At 41.1% G+C, this 19,003-nt stretch overlaps 1 protein-coding gene across 5 annotated transcripts in view; it reads left to right on the forward strand.

Moving 5' to 3' along the window:
• LAMA2 (laminin subunit alpha 2) overlaps window positions 1-19,003 on the forward strand; it is a 349,942-nt gene that overhangs the window by 155,581 nt on the left and 175,358 nt on the right. For all 5 annotated transcript variants that reach the window (XM_053458972.1, XM_053458973.1, XM_053458974.1 and 2 more), the window contains exons 13-16: window positions 4,438-4,539; window positions 5,190-5,401; window positions 8,781-8,892; window positions 11,463-11,576. In XM_053458972.1, the coding sequence (XP_053314947.1) occupies window positions 4,438-4,539; window positions 5,190-5,401; window positions 8,781-8,892; window positions 11,463-11,576 (540 nt within the window). The remainder of the gene's footprint in view (window positions 1-4,437; window positions 4,540-5,189; window positions 5,402-8,780; window positions 8,893-11,462; window positions 11,577-19,003) is intronic.

The raw sequence follows: 19,003 nt of genomic DNA on the forward strand, positions 1-19,003 counted from the left end.
TTTTTCAACAATGTTGGCACTGGGAAGCTGTTTCTTGGACTAGGTTGGCAATGGGAAACTGTTAGGCGTCAGGGGTGGCTCTGGGAAGCTGTTGGCACTGATAAGCTATTAGGGGACATGGCTGGCAAAGGGAAGCTGTTTTGTGAGACAGTGTTGGCAATGGGAAGCTGTTTTTGAGACACAATTGGCAATGGGACTTTGTTTTTTTAAGAGAGATTATATTTATAATTTACCTAGTTTTTATTTTTCGAGAATATATTTATACCAATACATCTTTTATTTATACATTAAGAAATGTGTATTTATTTGCAGTTTATCATATATGGTAAGTCATTTATACATGTTTTAAAAGTTACCAGTCATTGAGAAACGTTAAAAAAAAAATGTCTAACATGTATAGAAGTATGACATTTTTATGTAGCCAGTAAATGCATAAATACTCAATAATACACTGGCAAATACATTTTCACTAGTCCCAAGCAATGTTCCATCTAATTTTTCTATTTCTATTTTCTAATAGTTGGCGTGCGCAGAAAATTTCTCTTGTGCAAAAATTTTCACAGACCAAAAATTTTGTGCGCACAATATCCGCGCCGCATAAAGTTTCCAAAAAATTATTATTTTTTTCTTTTTTTGGAAAAAACTTTTGTGCACACAATTTTTGGACGTGTGCGCTCTCTAAAAAAGCTATGTGCGCGCGCACAAGCGCACAGCTTAGAGGGAACACTGGTCCCAAGCATAATTTTGATGCAATGCACTGAAAAATATATATTAATAAGGCATTTTTTTAACAAGGCATTATGTGGCTGACCCAATGTCGCGAATAATTGCAGGTTGTTAAAGTTACTAGTGGTATGAACTACATGGTACCTTGATAAAGTGTACCATTTCAGATGTCAGAGACTCAAATATCCCACACTTGATTTTGATTGTAACACCAATTTGTGCACATAAATTTCCTAGCTGGGCTATGTAAAGCCAACAACATCAATTACCCTTTTAACTTTTAATATTATTTAACCTGACGGTAAGTCCATAGCATCAGAACCTTATAAGCATTTTTTTATTAAGGATATGGAATGGTTTAACCTGAATCACTCATCAAATCCACTTGAAGCACATTGTTAAAAAAGTGAAGACTGCACTCATTAAGAAGGGCATTTTTAGATTTGGATGGGCATTAATTAAAAACAATTTCTTGGGGTTTCATCTTTAACACAAAAAAATAAAAGACGATTACACATACAGTAAGGAAAACAATGTACACTAATAATTTGGTCTAAAAAAGTAGACATTATGGATTTAATAAGAATCTGTGTCTACCCTTTAACTTCTTATTAGCTACTTAGACAAATTCAATTGAGTTAATACAAATTCTTAAATGAACCCTCAGTTTCCCTCAGTAAATCTTCATGTAGTGCTCTCAAAACATGAATATTTCTTTATTGGCTGTCAGAAGGGATCAGGATGTCTACTTTATCCACTTTATGTACTTCCAGATATCTGTCAATGCTCTTTTTTACTTTCCTCAGCCTGGAATTTAAAGCATCTTTCACTGCATATTTTGATGTTCCACTAGATGATTAATAGTTGTTGTGATCTTTTTATGAAGGTGATTTGAACTGCCTGTAATTAGACAGTAGTGACAGCAAATAATGCATCATTGTAAATCTCATGTGTTGACAACTGCATTGATTAATACATGCACAATGTAGATAAAAACTGGCAAGATATTGATAATTGTAAATGTATAGCCATTTACTTTTCATGTCCATCCCTCCTTCTATCCACAATCATTAAATAGGAAAAAATGAAAGGAAAAATAAACAGCCCCCTCAAAGACCCTCTATTTACCAAGGGCATGCTGATGATTCCCCGCCCCGTGCTTGGTGGGGCAAGAGCAATTAAATCAACATGGGTGGTATAGTAGAAAAAAAATACTCTGCTCACCCCATCTGTTTTGTTTCTGTATATTTCAGTCAACTGCTAGTTCTTGCAAGTTGGCATAAAAAAATCCACGTTTACAGTGGGTATTTAAACTAACCTATTGGAGTATGTTGCCAAACATGTCCCCCACCACAACCACCTAAGGGGTGGTTAAAAACCGTGTCTCCTCCTCACCCCATCTTGTTTCTGGTTGAGGGGGATTAAAATAAAATAACTGCCCTTTAGGGACATCCTTTGTAGATGATTCTTTGTGGCACAGCTAATGATGTCTGTTCCTTCATAGACTTTTATTAATCAGAATGACTGGCTGGGTAATGCAGACTGTGCCATCCTGCTGTTTACCACAAAGTAGTATGATGAGAAGTCAGGGTGTTATTCTAGTAGATTAGGATAAATTAACAGCTATAAAACACATACAAATGGCTAATATGCAGTTACTTGAAAACATTAAGTGATTTACATTATATCACTGTATTAACAGTATTTGCTTGATTATAATGCTACCTCCCAAAATTTTAATATTAATTTAAGGAAAAAAGAAAGACTACCCTATATGAAAAAAGTTTTACTAGTAAATATGAATTCACATGCAAACTATTTTTTCTTATTTAATAAAAACTATAATCCTTTTATTTGCCAACCTGTCCCCCAGTTATGCACATCTGCCCCCTATATGCCACTCTGCCCCCCAGATATGCCTTATACCCTCTATATGCCTTTATCCCCTGATATGTCACTCTGCCCCCCCCCCGACTTACCAAAGCATCCCCAGACTTGTCCTCCATGCGTCAGACTGCCTGCTGTGTTGTGGGGGCAGCCGGTGAATGTCTGCGCAATGTGCGTAGACAATTTCCGCTGCTACCCGAAACTTCCGCCAGGGCTTCTATGACCGAGCACCGTCAAAAAAGCCCCGGCGGAAGTGTGGGGCAGCAGTAGAGGGGTTTCATCGGACAGACATTCACCAGCTGCCAGAGAGGAGGATCCAGGTCCCCTGCAGCTTGTGGAGTAATTGCTACCTGCAAAATCTGCAGTATACATTCATTCTACACAGAGTGTCCCTGTTCTCCCACCAGTTTACCTTTTATATGCAAAATTGTTTTGGAAGACAAGTAGAATGTGTTCCATTTGAACAAACGTAGGCTTTTAGAAGAAAGAAAATCAAACGAAAGAATATGTATATCCACATACCTTATTCTAGTTAGCTCTTTGAAATGTTCTGATGATTATCATTGCTCAAACCTTTAATGAAAATATTCAGATCATTCCTTGCATACCTCATGTTTTTCTGACTTAGAAACAGAGGCACAGGCTGGCAACTGAAGAAAATGTAGTAAAATTCCAATATATTTTTAAAACAGCAAATGAAAACCCTATAATTCATTTAAATAAGAACAGTACTCAGAGGTAGTTAATGGAGTTTGAATGCTATTTGTATTGAAATAGATTAAGAATTCCCTATTCAGTCTAATACTCTGCAGAGAAACAGCATTTTTTCTGTGGCTTGCTGCTTACATTACATTATAATGTGCTTTAAATTGTTAGGTTTCTGATCTATATTTTATTCATCGTTATTGGTTATTTTCAGATATGTTTCAGTTATTAGAGTCATAGGGTTTCAGAAGCGTTTGTTCTACAGATTACTTCCCACCTACTCAGATAGTTAGTGAATTATAATGTGTCACTGCTTAGTCTCATAATGTCATATGTTAAATATAACTACGCTATAGTATAAAGCAACATAAGGTGATTTTAAAATTGTTATGTAACAATGTGAACATTTACATCTGAAACAGATGTGTCCAAGCCAGAGAAACAAAGGCTAAACCTAGCCATGCCTCTGGCCAGCTCTGGCCATTAGGACCGTCTGGAGGAGGAGGATACTATGCTTACATTCAGCACACAATGCTGTCCCTAACTCTTGGTTTTAGTCACTAACCTGTGAGTGCTTGTAAATTGGCAAACACTGCTGGATAACAGGAGAAAACCTGCACGAGTTGGACAAAACCCCAACTTCCAAATTTACTAAAGCCAGTTCACATTAGCACTCACAAAAATGTTCTCAAACTCACATAGGCTTGCCTACAGGAGAGTTAAGTGTATGTGGGATGTGATAAAAAGTGCACATGGGCAAGGAACTATAAATATTATATGGGCAATACATTTCATACATACAACCAATACATACAAACAAAAATGCATCATACGAATGACAATATGGGTGTAATTAGTAATAAAATGATATTGGTATTGCAGATATATTTCTTTATGAGACACATAGGGTAGTGTTTAATATATGTTAGATTTTAATATTGCATACCTAGAAAAAAATGTTTTATTGGTTTTTATGTCATGAGCATTTTCCCTGTTTCTTCCTTTTTGAAATATATATTTTTTAATAGATTTTGACTTGGTTAATACTATTTATTAAAAAATCCATTTATATGCATCTTTTAAAAGAAGTAATGTAAAATATTATTTTATTGTTTATAGGTTACAGCAGTGGGAGGACAACTCACTTATACAATCTCATACGACACATCTGTAAAGGAAGATGCTGTTTACCTGGGATACTATCCAAATATCATTATTGAGGTACAGTATTTTACATGCACCTTCCAGCTTTAGCTTGTAAGAAAATAGTTGTTAGAAAACACTGGTCATTCATGAAGAAGGATTATGTTGTAACGTTTTAAAATTTTGATTCGGACTGTATTGTGTGATCAGAGAATTGTAGAAAATTGGTATACCATTCTTCAGTTTCTAGAATTAAAAATGCCTTGCTGGAAGGTTAAATCACTTACATGAAGGGCTGCCTTCATATACAGTATAATAGGACTCTGGGCAAACTACCCCCATGCCTCCCTAAAACCTACCAAGGGTCCACTATGATGATGACATTTAGTAAAAATATATATTTTTTTATTTGTGATCATTGTACCAGCAAAATATTCATTAGAGATATATACATTAATATTTATACCAGATATGTACCATGGACACTGTGTATGACATTAATTCATGCTCTGGCAATGTAACACCATCGTCAAGTCCAAGTTACACCATAGTCCAGCCCATACTGACACTACACACACAAATTGTTTTCAAAGAAAAGGGTATTGCACCTGTGCTGCCAGCAGACAGCCAGTCCATTGACAGTGGGACAGTTTGTCATGACAATTGGCAGGTATGTTATTGCACTGAACAGTCTATTTTTCTGTTATGTATTCAAAATATCTATGCAGGGTAATGGCTTGCGAATTGCCAGTACTCAGGCAGATATTCACTTGCAACCATTTGAGGAACATACTGAAGCAATACTGTTACACCCAGAATCCTTCATCATCTATGGAACAGAATACCAAGTCAACAGAAATGACTTTATGATTGTTCTGGCAAATATAAAGAGACTTCTCATCCGAGCAACCTACAGCCTTCAGCCACAAGCCACTTTCAGGTATCAAATCCAACTTGTACTAATTGTACATATCTTTTACTTGGATGACTCATCAGCTAATCATTTGACTCTTTTGTCCCATAGTTTTTCACTACATATACTGTCAGGTTTTTTTGTAGGGTAAGGACAGTAAAAGCTACAACCCTATTCTAAATATAGAGCAGCCAATTCTGCACATTCTTTCATCCCTTGTGTCATATTGAGAGTTTAATTTACATCATTGGCCTCCCTAGACAGAAAGACTCACTCCCTAAAACAGACAAGAGTAGGGGTGACCTCAAAATGAGTGCATACTAGGCCTTTGCACTTAAATGTGGACTTCATAGAGTGGTAGTTCTCAGTGGTACTAGTGTATGTTGTTAGAGGGAGAGTTCTCAATAAATTTAACAATTTCAATAAATTTAAGTCCTGAAATGATAAAAAAAGACCAGAGGCACAAGAGTGGTCTGCATTCAACATCATGTTTGAGGGCAGGCCGCAAGCAATAGTGAATCCACTATCCAGGCCAGAGGTCTTAGGCACTAAAGTGAAATCCAGGAATGCCATTAGACACCACAGAGCCAAGAGAACCAAGCAGTGACTCATGGGGGGAATTAAAGCTTTATACACGTAGTGACATTGATGCCTATGTGTGTCAAACATAAAAGATGCACCCACACATGCACAACGTGACCACAAACAAGGTTATGAAGACGCCATCTGCAGAACAGCCCACTGCATGGGCATGGGATCTGGACACTACTGCTGTTAGCCACAGATATCCAGCCAAAAAAGGACTAGATGCCCACAGGTCACAGAAAACTTCTGCATCTTGCAGAAACCCTTAATACATACTAGTGGGACTTGCTCGTGGAGGAGCTAGAAAGTGGCTCTGGCAAGTTACTCTCGTGAGAAGGGCGGTGTTAGCCCTTGTAACAAGTGGCTATGCTCAGATAGATAAAGCACTTTCTACCTTAGGAAAGCTGAGATATGTGGTGAATGGTACCATTACTAACTTAAGTTAAGTTAATTTCCTGACATTCCCCTACTTTGTACCAAAGTGGATAAATAACTTAACAAGAGGGTAGGATGACCTTTAAAAGAAATAATCATGGAGATCCTGAAAGACAAAAGTTGTGAACATATTTAAGTACACCAATGCATATGTTTAGTTTTTATACTAAAATATATCTAAGAAAGTGACAAATCCTCTTCAATGCCATAACTTGTAAATAAAGTAGTTTCAGGACACTTGTAGATCAGTACATTCTGTATAATAGAGCTGAAAGAGAAGCATACACAGTTTGAAAGTATAATAGCATTGGAAAAGAAACCTAAGAGATTTGAAGGCTTTTTAAAATTTCATTTAATCCAGGAAAAGTTCTTAAAATGCACTACGAAACGATATCACAAATTATAATGGTTTTGTTTCCCCAGAACCAATTTGGCCATAAGAGCTTTTTGAACTATGTACTCTACTACAGGCTTGACATGATTAGTTAAAACACGTAGAAAGATCAGGTTTGGCCAGGCTAAGTTAAATATAAAGCTGAAATGCACAAGGATATATATGTCAATCATGCCTTCAAAATACTGAGATTCAGAAGCCTTACCGTCAGTGCTTTGTATTAAATTGAAATTCATTGGGAATAAAAATGAGCAAATTGAAGAACAAATGCACTGTAGCTTTCTTAAATGAATAACACTGGAAATTGTTAAACACATTAAAACTCCATTTTCCAAATAGAAAAACCTAATGAAAATTGGAACAGCGTATGGAATGCAAATGCTGAGTATTGCAATGTCAAATGCTTTTGTGTATAGCAGATTCACATTATGCCAAATTATATTAAGCATAAGAGCGAAAAAGCAGCTATAGAAGAAAGGTTCTCTTCTAGATTACAACAGACTGTTTCCTCTAAATACAGGTCATGATTTTTCCCTTATACTGAATTAGGTTGTTTTGCTTTGTCTAAGAAACTTGGAGAATATTGCTTGGGGCAAAGATAAATATATATATTACATGATGTACCTAATTTGTGAAATTAGTTATTAATTAATAAGTTATTATACAACATAGTCTGCGTCGACTTTCTCAAAAAAGCTGTAGATTTATAACTATACCAGTAACTCTATATACAAACTAGACAAGATCTTATTGTAGAAAAGCCAATCTGATTTGGCACAAATATTCTGTATTTAACTCATATCTTTACAACAAAATGTAATTAGTCATTATATATTTTAAATGATTGATGAATAACCATTTTTGTTGGCATTTCTACTTTTATTTCAAGTAACGTTATGTTCATTTTCATTTGCTAATGTAACATCTAGGGACCTGATATATAAAGGCAGAAGTGCAGGTTTGCTGGAGCAAAGTGTTAGATTTAGATACATTTATTTTTTTTTATATGGTAATGGCTCCAGGTTTAGCCCCTGTTTTAGCTCCAGTTTTGCTGGTGGCTCCCAAGAGTCCTCATTTTCTTGATTTTTTTTGTCACTGCCCCTCTATTATACTTAGCTGCCCAACTGCTATGTGGGCATTGGGATCCTCTTGTGGAGGTTTGTGCAGTTACAAATCACACAAGGTGGCTACTTCAGGTATGAGTGAGTGGTCCTGCCCTAACCATGTCTCCTCATAGGTTTATCTACAGCCCCTCCCCACCTCTAGCCACATCCGCACACAGAGGTTTTCCAATTTCAACACCTAAAATGTTGGAGAGGTATGCCTTAGATATGTGTAGGATTCTTCATTCCCCAATTAGGATGCTGTTTCATCAGCGATTACAAAGAATGTTTCATGTCATAGACATATTACATGTAGGAAATTGTAAATAATAAAAATTCCTGATTATGACTGAACCTAGGCCTTTATTTCCACGTATAAAGTATACCACATGCTTTAAAAAGCCACCTGGTCCATTATAAAAGGAAACACTAAAACAGAAGTATCTACAAGCATTTTTACTAATTTCAATCAGCATTTTATAGGCCATAAAGAAAAATAATGTAGCCACAAAGAAGAGGAATGTTATTTGAGAATGCAGCAAAAAATAAGAAACCAATATGCTGTTTTAGATAAATGCAGATTCACAGCAAGGGGCTAATTTTGTAAATTAGCTGACAGCTGTGAGAAAAGGTATGAATTTTATCATTTTGCTGAATGCCGGACAGATGTTCTTTTTCAATTGGACTTACTGTTTGGGCCTTGTGTACATCTTGCAAGCCTTTCTTTTTTAGAAGGTTATAGTACACGATACTGTAATTATAAAATGTGTAACGTTTACTTTTAAAAAAATCAAATAAAACAGATCATTAAGCAATGCAAAGTTGCTATTTTACTATTTTTTGACAACTTAACTGCAGTTAAGCTCTGATAACTTCTTTCTCATCCTAGGCTAAGTGCTGTCACTTTGGAGGTAGGAAGCCAATCTTCATCTTCTGGAAACATCGCTTTTGCTGTAGAGATCTGCCATTGTCCACCTGGATACAGTGGAACATCTTGTGAAGTGAGTTTGGAATGCAATATTATTTACCTTACACCTTAAACTTAATACAAACATTATTGTGGCCTTGAGAAAGTATGGAGTTACTCCAAAATCACAAACCATCATGGAGAGTGTCCATCTCAGCCATTAAATATATAATTTTTACTCCACTTTTGTGATTTCTTTATTACAAAAGTACCTTGATCGCGTCTATTATTTTTATGTGATGCATCTGTTTTAAAGTGTTTTTGCTTTTATTACCAAAAGCTCAGCCAGGACATTTTCTGCACATTTTCTTTATTTCCCATGACCCTTGATGAGCATTATACTGGAATTCTATTGCAAAAGCATGGCACTCTAACAAACTCCAGCTTTGTTGAAGCTAAGGCTTAGGTTTTTTAATTAAAAGTTCTGCTACAAAATACTGAGTAAGTTTCATTAAGCAAGAACTTTTCATGACAATTGTTCTTTTTTTTTAACCTTTTGAGTGCCATCCTTCAAACAGCCCTCCATAGTGTTAATGGGCCAGTTGTGGAAATTGGTGATCTCCCTTTTAACAGCAAATTGAACAGTGGTGCTAGAGGCAGCCTGATCACCCAAAAGGGCAGCTGGTTCCTTTTTATGAAGCAGACCTACTTACCCCCTGGACCTGCAGCATGTGCCCAGCTGGCCTAGAATAGACTATGCCACTGGCTATTATATCAAATGTCTTATGACAAGGCGACTATTCATAAGATGATAAGGCAGCAACATGGTGGCTCATTTGGGCATGCAATTTCTTATCAAGGAATCTTGTATAAATTAATACACATAAAACTAATTGACATTTGAAAAGTAATACATTTTGAAACTAATTTTGTTCAACAACACTGAGACAAGGCACTCAAATTACTTTTGGAGTGAATTAAATCATGGATGGATGAATGAGCCATCCAATACCTTACTTATAATGTATAGAAATTTTAAGATACCAGAATCCAGATTGCTACAAATGTATAGTAGAACAGCAGGTGTATTATTAAGCCATATTATAGTGATTACAGATAAATAGTATCAAATCAGTCTATATGTGTTAGCTCCATGTTTTCAAATGCTAATTGAATGCGTACTTCCAATTATATAAACTTGATGTGTACAATGTAATGCGCTGTGCATAGGCAGTATTTTAATGCCGAGACAGACCCGGATTTGGCAGGGCAGGACCCAAAAAAACTGTCCCAGGAAATTCCAGACTGTTGGCAGGGTTGCTTTAGAAGTGATTAAGAGAAAGGTTTGAGGGCAGGGGCAGAAGAGTTAATTGAGAGTGTGTCTAGTGACTCCTTTCTTTAAATAGATGGTACCTGTCTTGTAAGAATTAGTTTTAAATGGTGGCCAATCAGAATGAGACATTGGTGCATCAATTCACTGCTCCTCTATCTCTCCTCAATGTTCCGATAGTTTCCAAGATAACTGATCTGATTTAGAATAAATTTATCAAGCCTATTTTATTTTAATAATAACTTTGTGTAAGTGAATTAATTTTGTTTCAAATGGCCTACTTGCAGTCATGGAAGGAAATTTAAATTCTGAACAATTGAAAATAATAGAAGTATAATGGCACAATTACCCAATGCACACAGTAAGCTTAAAAAACAATAACTACAGTATTGAAAAAAAACATTGAGTATTGGGAGGAAAGGAAGAGATGGAAACTAATACTACGAATATGAAAAGGTGGTAGATAAGTGGACTGTTTTTTGTTCAAAAGTGGTACAGGCTAAACAGTGAGGGAGTGGAAACATGCATGGGATGGGTATGAAGATATCCTGAATCTTAGACGAGATCAATTACTGATTAATGTTTGCATCTTTACATCTGGAAAAATAGCTAAACTAAATGGGTCAAATGGTTCTTATCTGCCCGAAAATTCTATGAATCTATGTATGACTAGTGCTAGCTATGTATGAATCTTGTGCTAGTTTGCACAATGATCACTGTCACTCACTTGCATTGGTTTTGAAGAAAGCCCTTAACCCTTTGAATCTTAGTGACATGTACTGGTATTTGTCACTAAACACATTCACGTAAGCAGGTATTCTTACTATAAACCAGACACCATTGTGTAGGGTTTAGTTGGTTTATCTCTCACTTTCTGCCCCAGCTTCCTTCATTTTCTGTTGTGTTCATCTTCCTGTTCTTTGTCCTTTCTCTTTTTTTTGTCTGCTCTTCTAGGTTAGAAATCAATCTTCATTTATTAGTCCTTCACTCACAAATGTTGCTAAGGTTGGTTGCAAAGCATAGCATGCAGAGACAGTATTTTGGTGTGTCAAATTGTGTGCCTCTAACCAACTTCAAGTGTTTCCTTACCTTATACTAAAATTGAATGCTAAGATTATGCAGGATAATTATGTAGGATACACAGTATCACTGTTTACACTGTATGATATAAATTTAAAGATGGCAGCTTTAGGACTTGGTGTGAAACAGTCTGGTGTTCTCGGACCATCTCTGTTTCTGGCTGTTTTCCTTTGCATGCAGCTGTGTCTCTAATAGTAAGATGGGACACAGGTCCATTTATCTCCAAATTCTAAACATGCCTTCTCGTTTCGCAGTCTTGTCTGCCAGGACACAGAAGGATTAATGGTACTGTATTTGGTGGGATATGTGAGCCTTGCCGTTGTTTTGGCCATGCTGATACATGCCATGATATCACTGGAGAATGCTTGGTAAGTACAAATAACTTTTATTTGGTGCTTTGCAGTTTATTTGTTTTAATTGTATTTTTTTTTAATGTCTGTAGTTTTTATCCATTTTCTTTTAATTCTTCAAACTGTAACAAATCTAAATAGTTCTATTAACTGCTAAGATTATCATGCCTTGTCAACCGACAGAATAGTTTTATCTGGTTGATTTCCATCTTTTTGCTATAAATTAGGATTCCATCAAGTTTCTATTTTTTAAGCTAAAATTAACCACTTGACGAAAGATGAATGATTTCATTCTATAAACAAATAGAAAAAAAAAATGTTTACAGCTATTAGTCGGAAGAACTGAAATAAACTACATAGGAAGTGATTGATGCATAGAACCTGTATGAGTGTCTCGACTTCTATTATCAGAAGACAGGACCTACAGGTCTGCTAATTCCATTTAATGTTTATCACCAATAATGTTAGCATAAGATGACAGCACAGGAGTACTGTCAAGATAAATAGTGCTTCATGTAAAGAGTCACAGCTGTCTGGATTTAATAGAAAACATTTATTTTTCTCTGTTATGATGTATTCACTTATTATCAGAATTGATCATATGTAACTGTATGCAATTGCTCCGCAGATCTGCTCTGTAGAATAAAGTACATAATAAAATCCCTCTTATAGTGTCAATTGTTCTGTATCACTTGCCCTGAATGTATGTACGACCAATTAATTTTAGGGCATTGTAGTGATATATTATCTGACTTTAACCAGCATTTCTCATTTCATCAGTTTTTTCAAAGCACAAATTGAATTACTGCCAAATTATCAAGCCTGTGCTTTTTCTAGCACTTGTGTTACTGTTACATTTTGGATGAGGGGGCATCTGGAAATCTTTTTTTAATTTATTTAGTTTATTGTTAAAAGTGTGGATAGCAGGGTCCATTTGTTATACATTGTGCTGAAATAATTGCTAACAAATATAAGCATAAAAAGTTATATTCACCTTTACTTCCCTGGGGTTATTTCATTACCTTCTTCAGTTTAAATAATACAGATCACTTATTTTAAATAATATAGATCCCCCATTTTTTTGTAATAGGGGTTACTACACAGAACTGCGTTGCCCTTTAGAATAACAAGATTGTATTTTAAAAATATTTTTTTTTAGTTAACAAAAAATACAAATATAAACCATTCAAGTTTTAGTGAATAGACCTACCCATTTTTATATGAAAATAAACCAACCTCAGATATACTTATGCTTGTCTTCTATTAGTAGTGACATTTTTCCCCGAGATGTTTCTGTTTTAAAGTTTTTGTATGTTTTTTTAGGGTAAATCAAATTTATTGTTTTTCAAACGTTTTGGGGAGGGATACAGAAAGGAAAAAGGGGGGGGAGGGGGGGAATCAAGGAACAGTGCAGTGAAGGACATCAGCAACTCCCAACACATCGTTGCGCAGAAGAAAAAACAAAAGGCAATGGTAACAATAAAGGGAGCAACGACGAGAGAGAGAGCACCCTCCACAATGACACACGATATATATAAACAAACCATGGGACCAGGCATAGGTCCGATAGACAGAAATACGGAGAATAGTTGCAATATTTTCAATGTTAATATACAATGTATGGTGAAACAGGCCATGGTCCTGTGGGAAGGGGCGTCAAATGTTTCCTTCGGCAACATGTAATATTAGGGTAAATCAAATGCCTCAGTGTGGAAAGAGAAAGAAAAAAAAAAAAAAAACGAAAAGGAGATATGAGGCAAAAACAGGAAGGTACAGAGAGCATCGCTGTGAGAGACCCGAAGAAACACATCGTATCATAGAAAAGACATGTTGCATAAGAACAGCCCACATAGGTACAGTGAAGAGCGTCGTGTCGAGGGGTAATGGGGTACATGCAATAAGACACAGCCGTTGGATCCATATAATACAACATACTCCACTGTATAGGCACAAGCGTAGCTATGGAAGAGGGCCCCATGCTAACGCCCTCTAAGGCGAGGAAAACGACAAGGACGGGTAAGGGAAGAGAGAGGGGAGAGGAGAGGTATATGGAGGAGAGAAGGAAAAAGGGGAAAAACGAAAAGCGGGAAGCAAAGGGAGAGACCCAGAGGAACACAAGACACGGCGGAGGAAGAGGGAACACAGGAGAGAAAGGGAGAAGAGAGAAAAAAAAAAGAAAAAAAAAAAAAAAAAAAAAGGAAGGGGGGGGGATTTGAACAACGGAGAGAAAATACACGCCTTCCAACCTCCCCGACTCAACCCAGGAGAAACGCGTCCCAGGGCATCTAATCCAGCAGGGGGCGAATAGTAGGGCCGGAGACGAACTCCAGCCAGTAAAACCAGGTCTTCTGGTATCGTGCCGCCGCACCCGTGGCAAGTAAACGTAATTCCTCCAAGACCCTCGTTCGCTCAACCCGGAGGACCCACTCCTTGAAGGTAGGCGGAGCAGGGTCACCCCAATGCAATGGGATGAGAGCTTTAGCCGCCGTAAGAAGATGGCGAGTAATAGACCTGCGGAACCATCGTTCCGAGAAGGAGGTATGAAAAAGGAGGCAGAACTCAGGAGTGAACGGAACCTCGCTGTCTGTGAGGCTTCGCAGCTGAGCGTGAACGGATTTCCAGAAGGGGATTATACGAGGACACTGCCACCACAGATGCAGGAGAGAGCCCGGGGAGGCATCACATCTCCAACACCGGTTCGGCACGTCAGGGCGGTATAGGGACGTTAATGCCGGGGGTCGGTACCACAAAGCCAAGAGCTTGTAAGACATTTCCCGGTCAGCAGTACTCACGGAACAACAGTGAGTAAGGATGCATATCTTTTCCCATTGCTCCGCCGTAAAAGCAACCTGCAGCTCAGATTCCCACCGTCCCATGAACGTAGGAGGTACCGGGTTAGATTCCTCAAGAAGTAGACCATAGAGCCGCGAGATGCCATGGGGCGGAAGCTCATCAGCAACACAGAGGTCCTCGAACACAGTGAGCGCACGTGACAGAGTGTGCCTCCGGGGTAGCGACTGCACAAAGTTGCGGAGTTGGGCATAGCGGAACACGTCCAGAAAAGAAGGGGGTGTATGGCGAGAAAGTTGATCCAGAGGCTTAAGGCCAGCCCCAGAGAGGTAAGCGCGGATTTCCGACCTCCCAGACACAGGCGAGAGGAAGACACCACTCATCCCCGGAGGGAAATCAGGGTTACACCTAACTGGAGTCAGAGGCGAGGGCACAGAGGATAGCCGTGTCCTCCTCAGAACCCGGGACCAGACCGCAAGGGTAGCCCGTATGAAGGGGTGAGGCGAAGCCACACCCCGAGCAGTGGGGGACAGGAGCCATGGTAAAGAGGACACAGGAAGGCCAAGCAAAGCGGAATCCACGGCCACCCATTGTTTATGTGCAGGGCTATGGGACCATTCCAGGACACGGAGCAGATGGCACGCTCTGTAATAAGTGCGGGGACAGGGCAACGCCAAGCCGCCCCTAGATTTGGGGAGAATCAGCGTAGCCAGGCGCACCCTAGGGGCCCGAGAGCCCCAGACAAATCGCAGGAAAACCGCACGCAGAGAGGCAAAGAAAGAGGGGGGGATAGCAACTGGGAGAGTCTGAAACAGGTATAGAATACGAGGCATGACGTTCATCTTAAGCACATTGATACGACCCAGCCAGGAGATCGTCAACGACTTCCAGGACAGCAGGTCTGACCGGATAGTGGACAGTAAAGGGGAGAAATTATAGTGGAATAGTTGGGAGAAGTCTGACGTCAACCAAGTCCCCAGGTACTTGAGTTTAGAGCTACACCAGGTAAAAGGAAAGGAGGCCCTCAGGGGACAGACCACCCCCTGAGGCAGGTTCACATTCAGGATTTCGGACTTGGAGGCGTTGAGTTTTAAGTTGGTGAGGGCACCGTATGTAGAGAACTCCCGAAGGATGTTCGGGAGAGTGATCTGAGGGCGGGTGACAACAAAGAGGAGGTCGTCTGCGTAACCCAAAATTTTATGATTAGTACCCCCGACCCGCAACCCACAGATGTCAGGGTTCATCCGGACTGCTTGGAGGAAGGGCTCGACAGAGAGCACGAAAAGCAGAGGGGACAGCGGGCAACCCTGCCGGGTCCCGTTCCGAATAGCGAAGGAATCCGAAAGAGAGCCATTAACCCGGACACGAGCCGAGGGAGTAGAATACAGGGACCGAATCCAGGTCAGCAGTCCGGGACCGAAACCCATGCGCGTCAGGGTGGACAGCATGAAAGGCCAATCCACCCTGTCGAAGGCCTTCTCTGCGTCCGTGGAAAGCAACATAGTCGGAGTCGCGGTGTGCTTGGCGTAGTGCATAAGCGTAAGGGCCCTGATAGTACTATCCCTAGCCTCACGCCCAGGGACAAAGCCAGTTTGATCCGGGTGGACCAGAGAGGGCATAAAGGGCTTAATTCGGTTAGCCAGGATCTTGGCCAACAGCTTCAGATCAGCATTCAGGAGCGAGATTGGCCTATAGCTGCCGCATTGCTCTGGGTCTTTACCCTCCTTGGGGATCAGGGTAATCGAGGCCGACAGAGTATGATCCGGAATACTAGCGCCAGCTAAAATAGAGTTGAAGGCACTCACAAAGTGAGGCCCCAAAATGTCCTTAAATGCCGAGTAATAACGCAGAGGAAGCCCATCTGGGCCGGGGCATTTCCCCGCCGGAGAAGACTTAAGGGCCAAGAAAAACTCAGGTAGTGTGATCGGGGAGTCTAGCGAGGCTGCGTCGTCCGCCGAGATAGTGCGTTGAATAGTCCTATCTAAATACGACCGAATGTCTGCTGACTGACTAGGAAGGGAGGTGCCCGGAGGAGAGGTGCGGAGATTGTAGAGGCCCTCGTAGTAACTCTGAAAGCAACGGGAGATATCAGAGGGGTGCGAGTGAAGGAGACCGCTCGAGGAGCGGATCTTGGGCACATAGGTAGGTTTACGTACAGCCCGCAGAGCCCGAGCCAGGTGTTTACCCGGCTTATTGCCATGCTCGTAGTACAGTGCCTTAGTCTTCAGAAAGGAGTTGTGCAGTCTGCGGTTGAGAATCGAGGCCAGCTCACCCCGAAGAGACAGGAGGAGCTGCAGGTCACTTCCCGACACGGAGGATTTGTGGGCCTGTTCTGCCAAGGCTATGTCAGTATAGAGCTTGTCTATCTTCTCCCGCTCCGCGCGCTTGCGCCTAGAGCACTCCTTGATAAAATGTCCCCTAATCACACATTTGTGCGCCTCCCAGACCATTAATTCAGAGGTACCTTGGAGTAGGTTCTCCCGAAAATAACAGCGGAGGACTTCGAGCGATTCAGAGCGAGCCAGCACATCAGATAAAACAGATTCATTGAGGCGCCATGAGCCCCCAGTGGGACGGGGGAGGGGGGAAGCCAGGGAGAGAGATAAAGGAGCATGGTCCGACCAGGTCGCCGACCCAATGGCGGAACGACGAAGAAGATGGGCAAAGTGGCAGGGAAGAAAAAAGAAGTCAATGCGGGAATATGAATTATGAGGTGCGGAATAGAAAGTGTAGTCCCTCACACTGGGATGGAGAGCCCTCCAACAATCGACTAGCCTGTGCGCAGTGAGGAGGGAATGGATCCTGCGGAGGACATGGCGAGGAGTCCGCGTAGTCCCGGAAGAGGTGTCCAAAGCTGGGTACAGCGCCACATTAAAATCCCCCCCTAGGACCAGAATCCCCTCCTGAAAGCCAGTGAGCTTTTGCAGGACAGAACGAAGAGTGATATGCTGACCTCGGTTAGGGAGGTAGACATTCACCAATGTATACGTTTGATCCGCGATCGTGCCCTTAACCAATAAGAACCTCCCCTCGGGGTCCGCTACAACGTCTGAGGCTTTGAAGGGGACTTGGGCAGAAAAAATAATCGCTACTCCCTTAGTTTTCGCCGTCGGGTTATTACTGAAAAAACTGGTGGGGTAGGAGCGGCTGGAGAGCCGAGGAGCACGAAGCCCCAGGAAGTGAGTTTCCTGTATAAAGGCGATATCTACCCGACCCCTGCGGAGATCTCGGAAGAGGGAGGAGCGCTTCTCAGGGGTATTAAGACCCTTGACATTGAGCGAGAGGAGGTTAAGCCCGCGCGTATGGGGAGACGACATGGGAGAAGTGAGATAAAGAGGAGGGAAGAAAAAAAAAAAAAAAAAAAAAAAGGGGGGGGGAGGGGGGGAGAAGAAAGAAAAGAAAAGGAGGGGAAGAATAGAAACGGGAGCAAGGTGGAGAAGGAAAGGAAGGAGAAACGGGGGGGAGACCCAGAAGGGCAAGGGACAAAAAGGGGAAAAAACACCAACTACGCCCGACGGGTGCTATTCACCCGACAACAACAGGGCGCCTCTGTGTAGGAGAACAGACGAGACCGCGAGAAAAGGTGGAACCACTAAATTCAAAAACAAAACAGAAAAGAAACGCAAAGCACAAAAGTGAGAGAACCAGGTGCGGGCCGCCGCCCGCTACACTTTACAAGATAAAACATTAATAGCGGTATCGACAATCAAAAGACCGCTGTGCGAGTCAGAACCCAACAATTGAAAGGAAACAGAAAGCCTCTAATGGTACCAATGTAGAATAGAGAGGCCGAACGCCGTGTGGAAGAAATAAATAGAAGAAAAGAGAGAAAAAAAAAAAAAAAAGGGGGGGGGGAGGAATATATAGACATATAGTGACAGAGAGAAGTGTGGTGTGGTGTGGTGCGAGCATGGCCTGCAGGAACAGGCGAGGTGCAGAGCCATCCCCTGCTCGGAGATGTTAGGGATGAGGCAACCAGCGTGCACATAGCAGCGCCGAAAGCAGGGTACCCCCCGCCATAGCAGCAGAGCGAAGAAAGAAAATAAAATAAATAAATAAATAAATAATAAAGAGAAGTGTGTTGTGGTGCGGGGGTGGCCCGTAGGAACAGGCGAGTCATCGCCCGCCCAGAGGCGGTAGGGATGAGGCAGCCAGTGCGCACACAGGAGCGCTGAAAGCAAGGTGCCCCCCAGCCGTTGCGGCAGTGCAAAAAAGGAAGATACAGTGAGACATAAACCATACATATAGTAACACAGACAGACGTGGTGCGGCGCGTGTGAGGCCCATAGGAACGGAGGAACAGGCATGGGGCAGAGGCAGCACCTGCTCTGAGGCGCAAAGGCAAGGCAACCAATGCGCATGTAGCAACGCTGGGAGCAAGGCAACCATTGCGCAGGTAGCAGCGCCAGAAACAAGGCCCCCCCCCAGCCGCAGTGCACACACAAAAAAAAATAAAAAAAAATACATATATATATATAGATATATAGTGACAGAGAGGAGTGTGGTGTGGTGTAGTGCGAGCACGGCCTGCAGGAACAGGCGAGGTGCAGAGCCATCCCCCGCTCGGAGGTGGTAGGGATGGGCCAACCAGCGCGCACACAGGAGCGCAGAAAGCAAGGTGCCCCCCAGCCGTTGCGGCAGTGCAAAAAAAAAAA

This window comes from Spea bombifrons, chromosome 3 (genome assembly GCF_027358695.1).
Source record: "Spea bombifrons isolate aSpeBom1 chromosome 3, aSpeBom1.2.pri, whole genome shotgun sequence".
Taxonomy (NCBI): Eukaryota; Metazoa; Chordata; class Amphibia; order Anura; family Pelobatidae; genus Spea; species Spea bombifrons.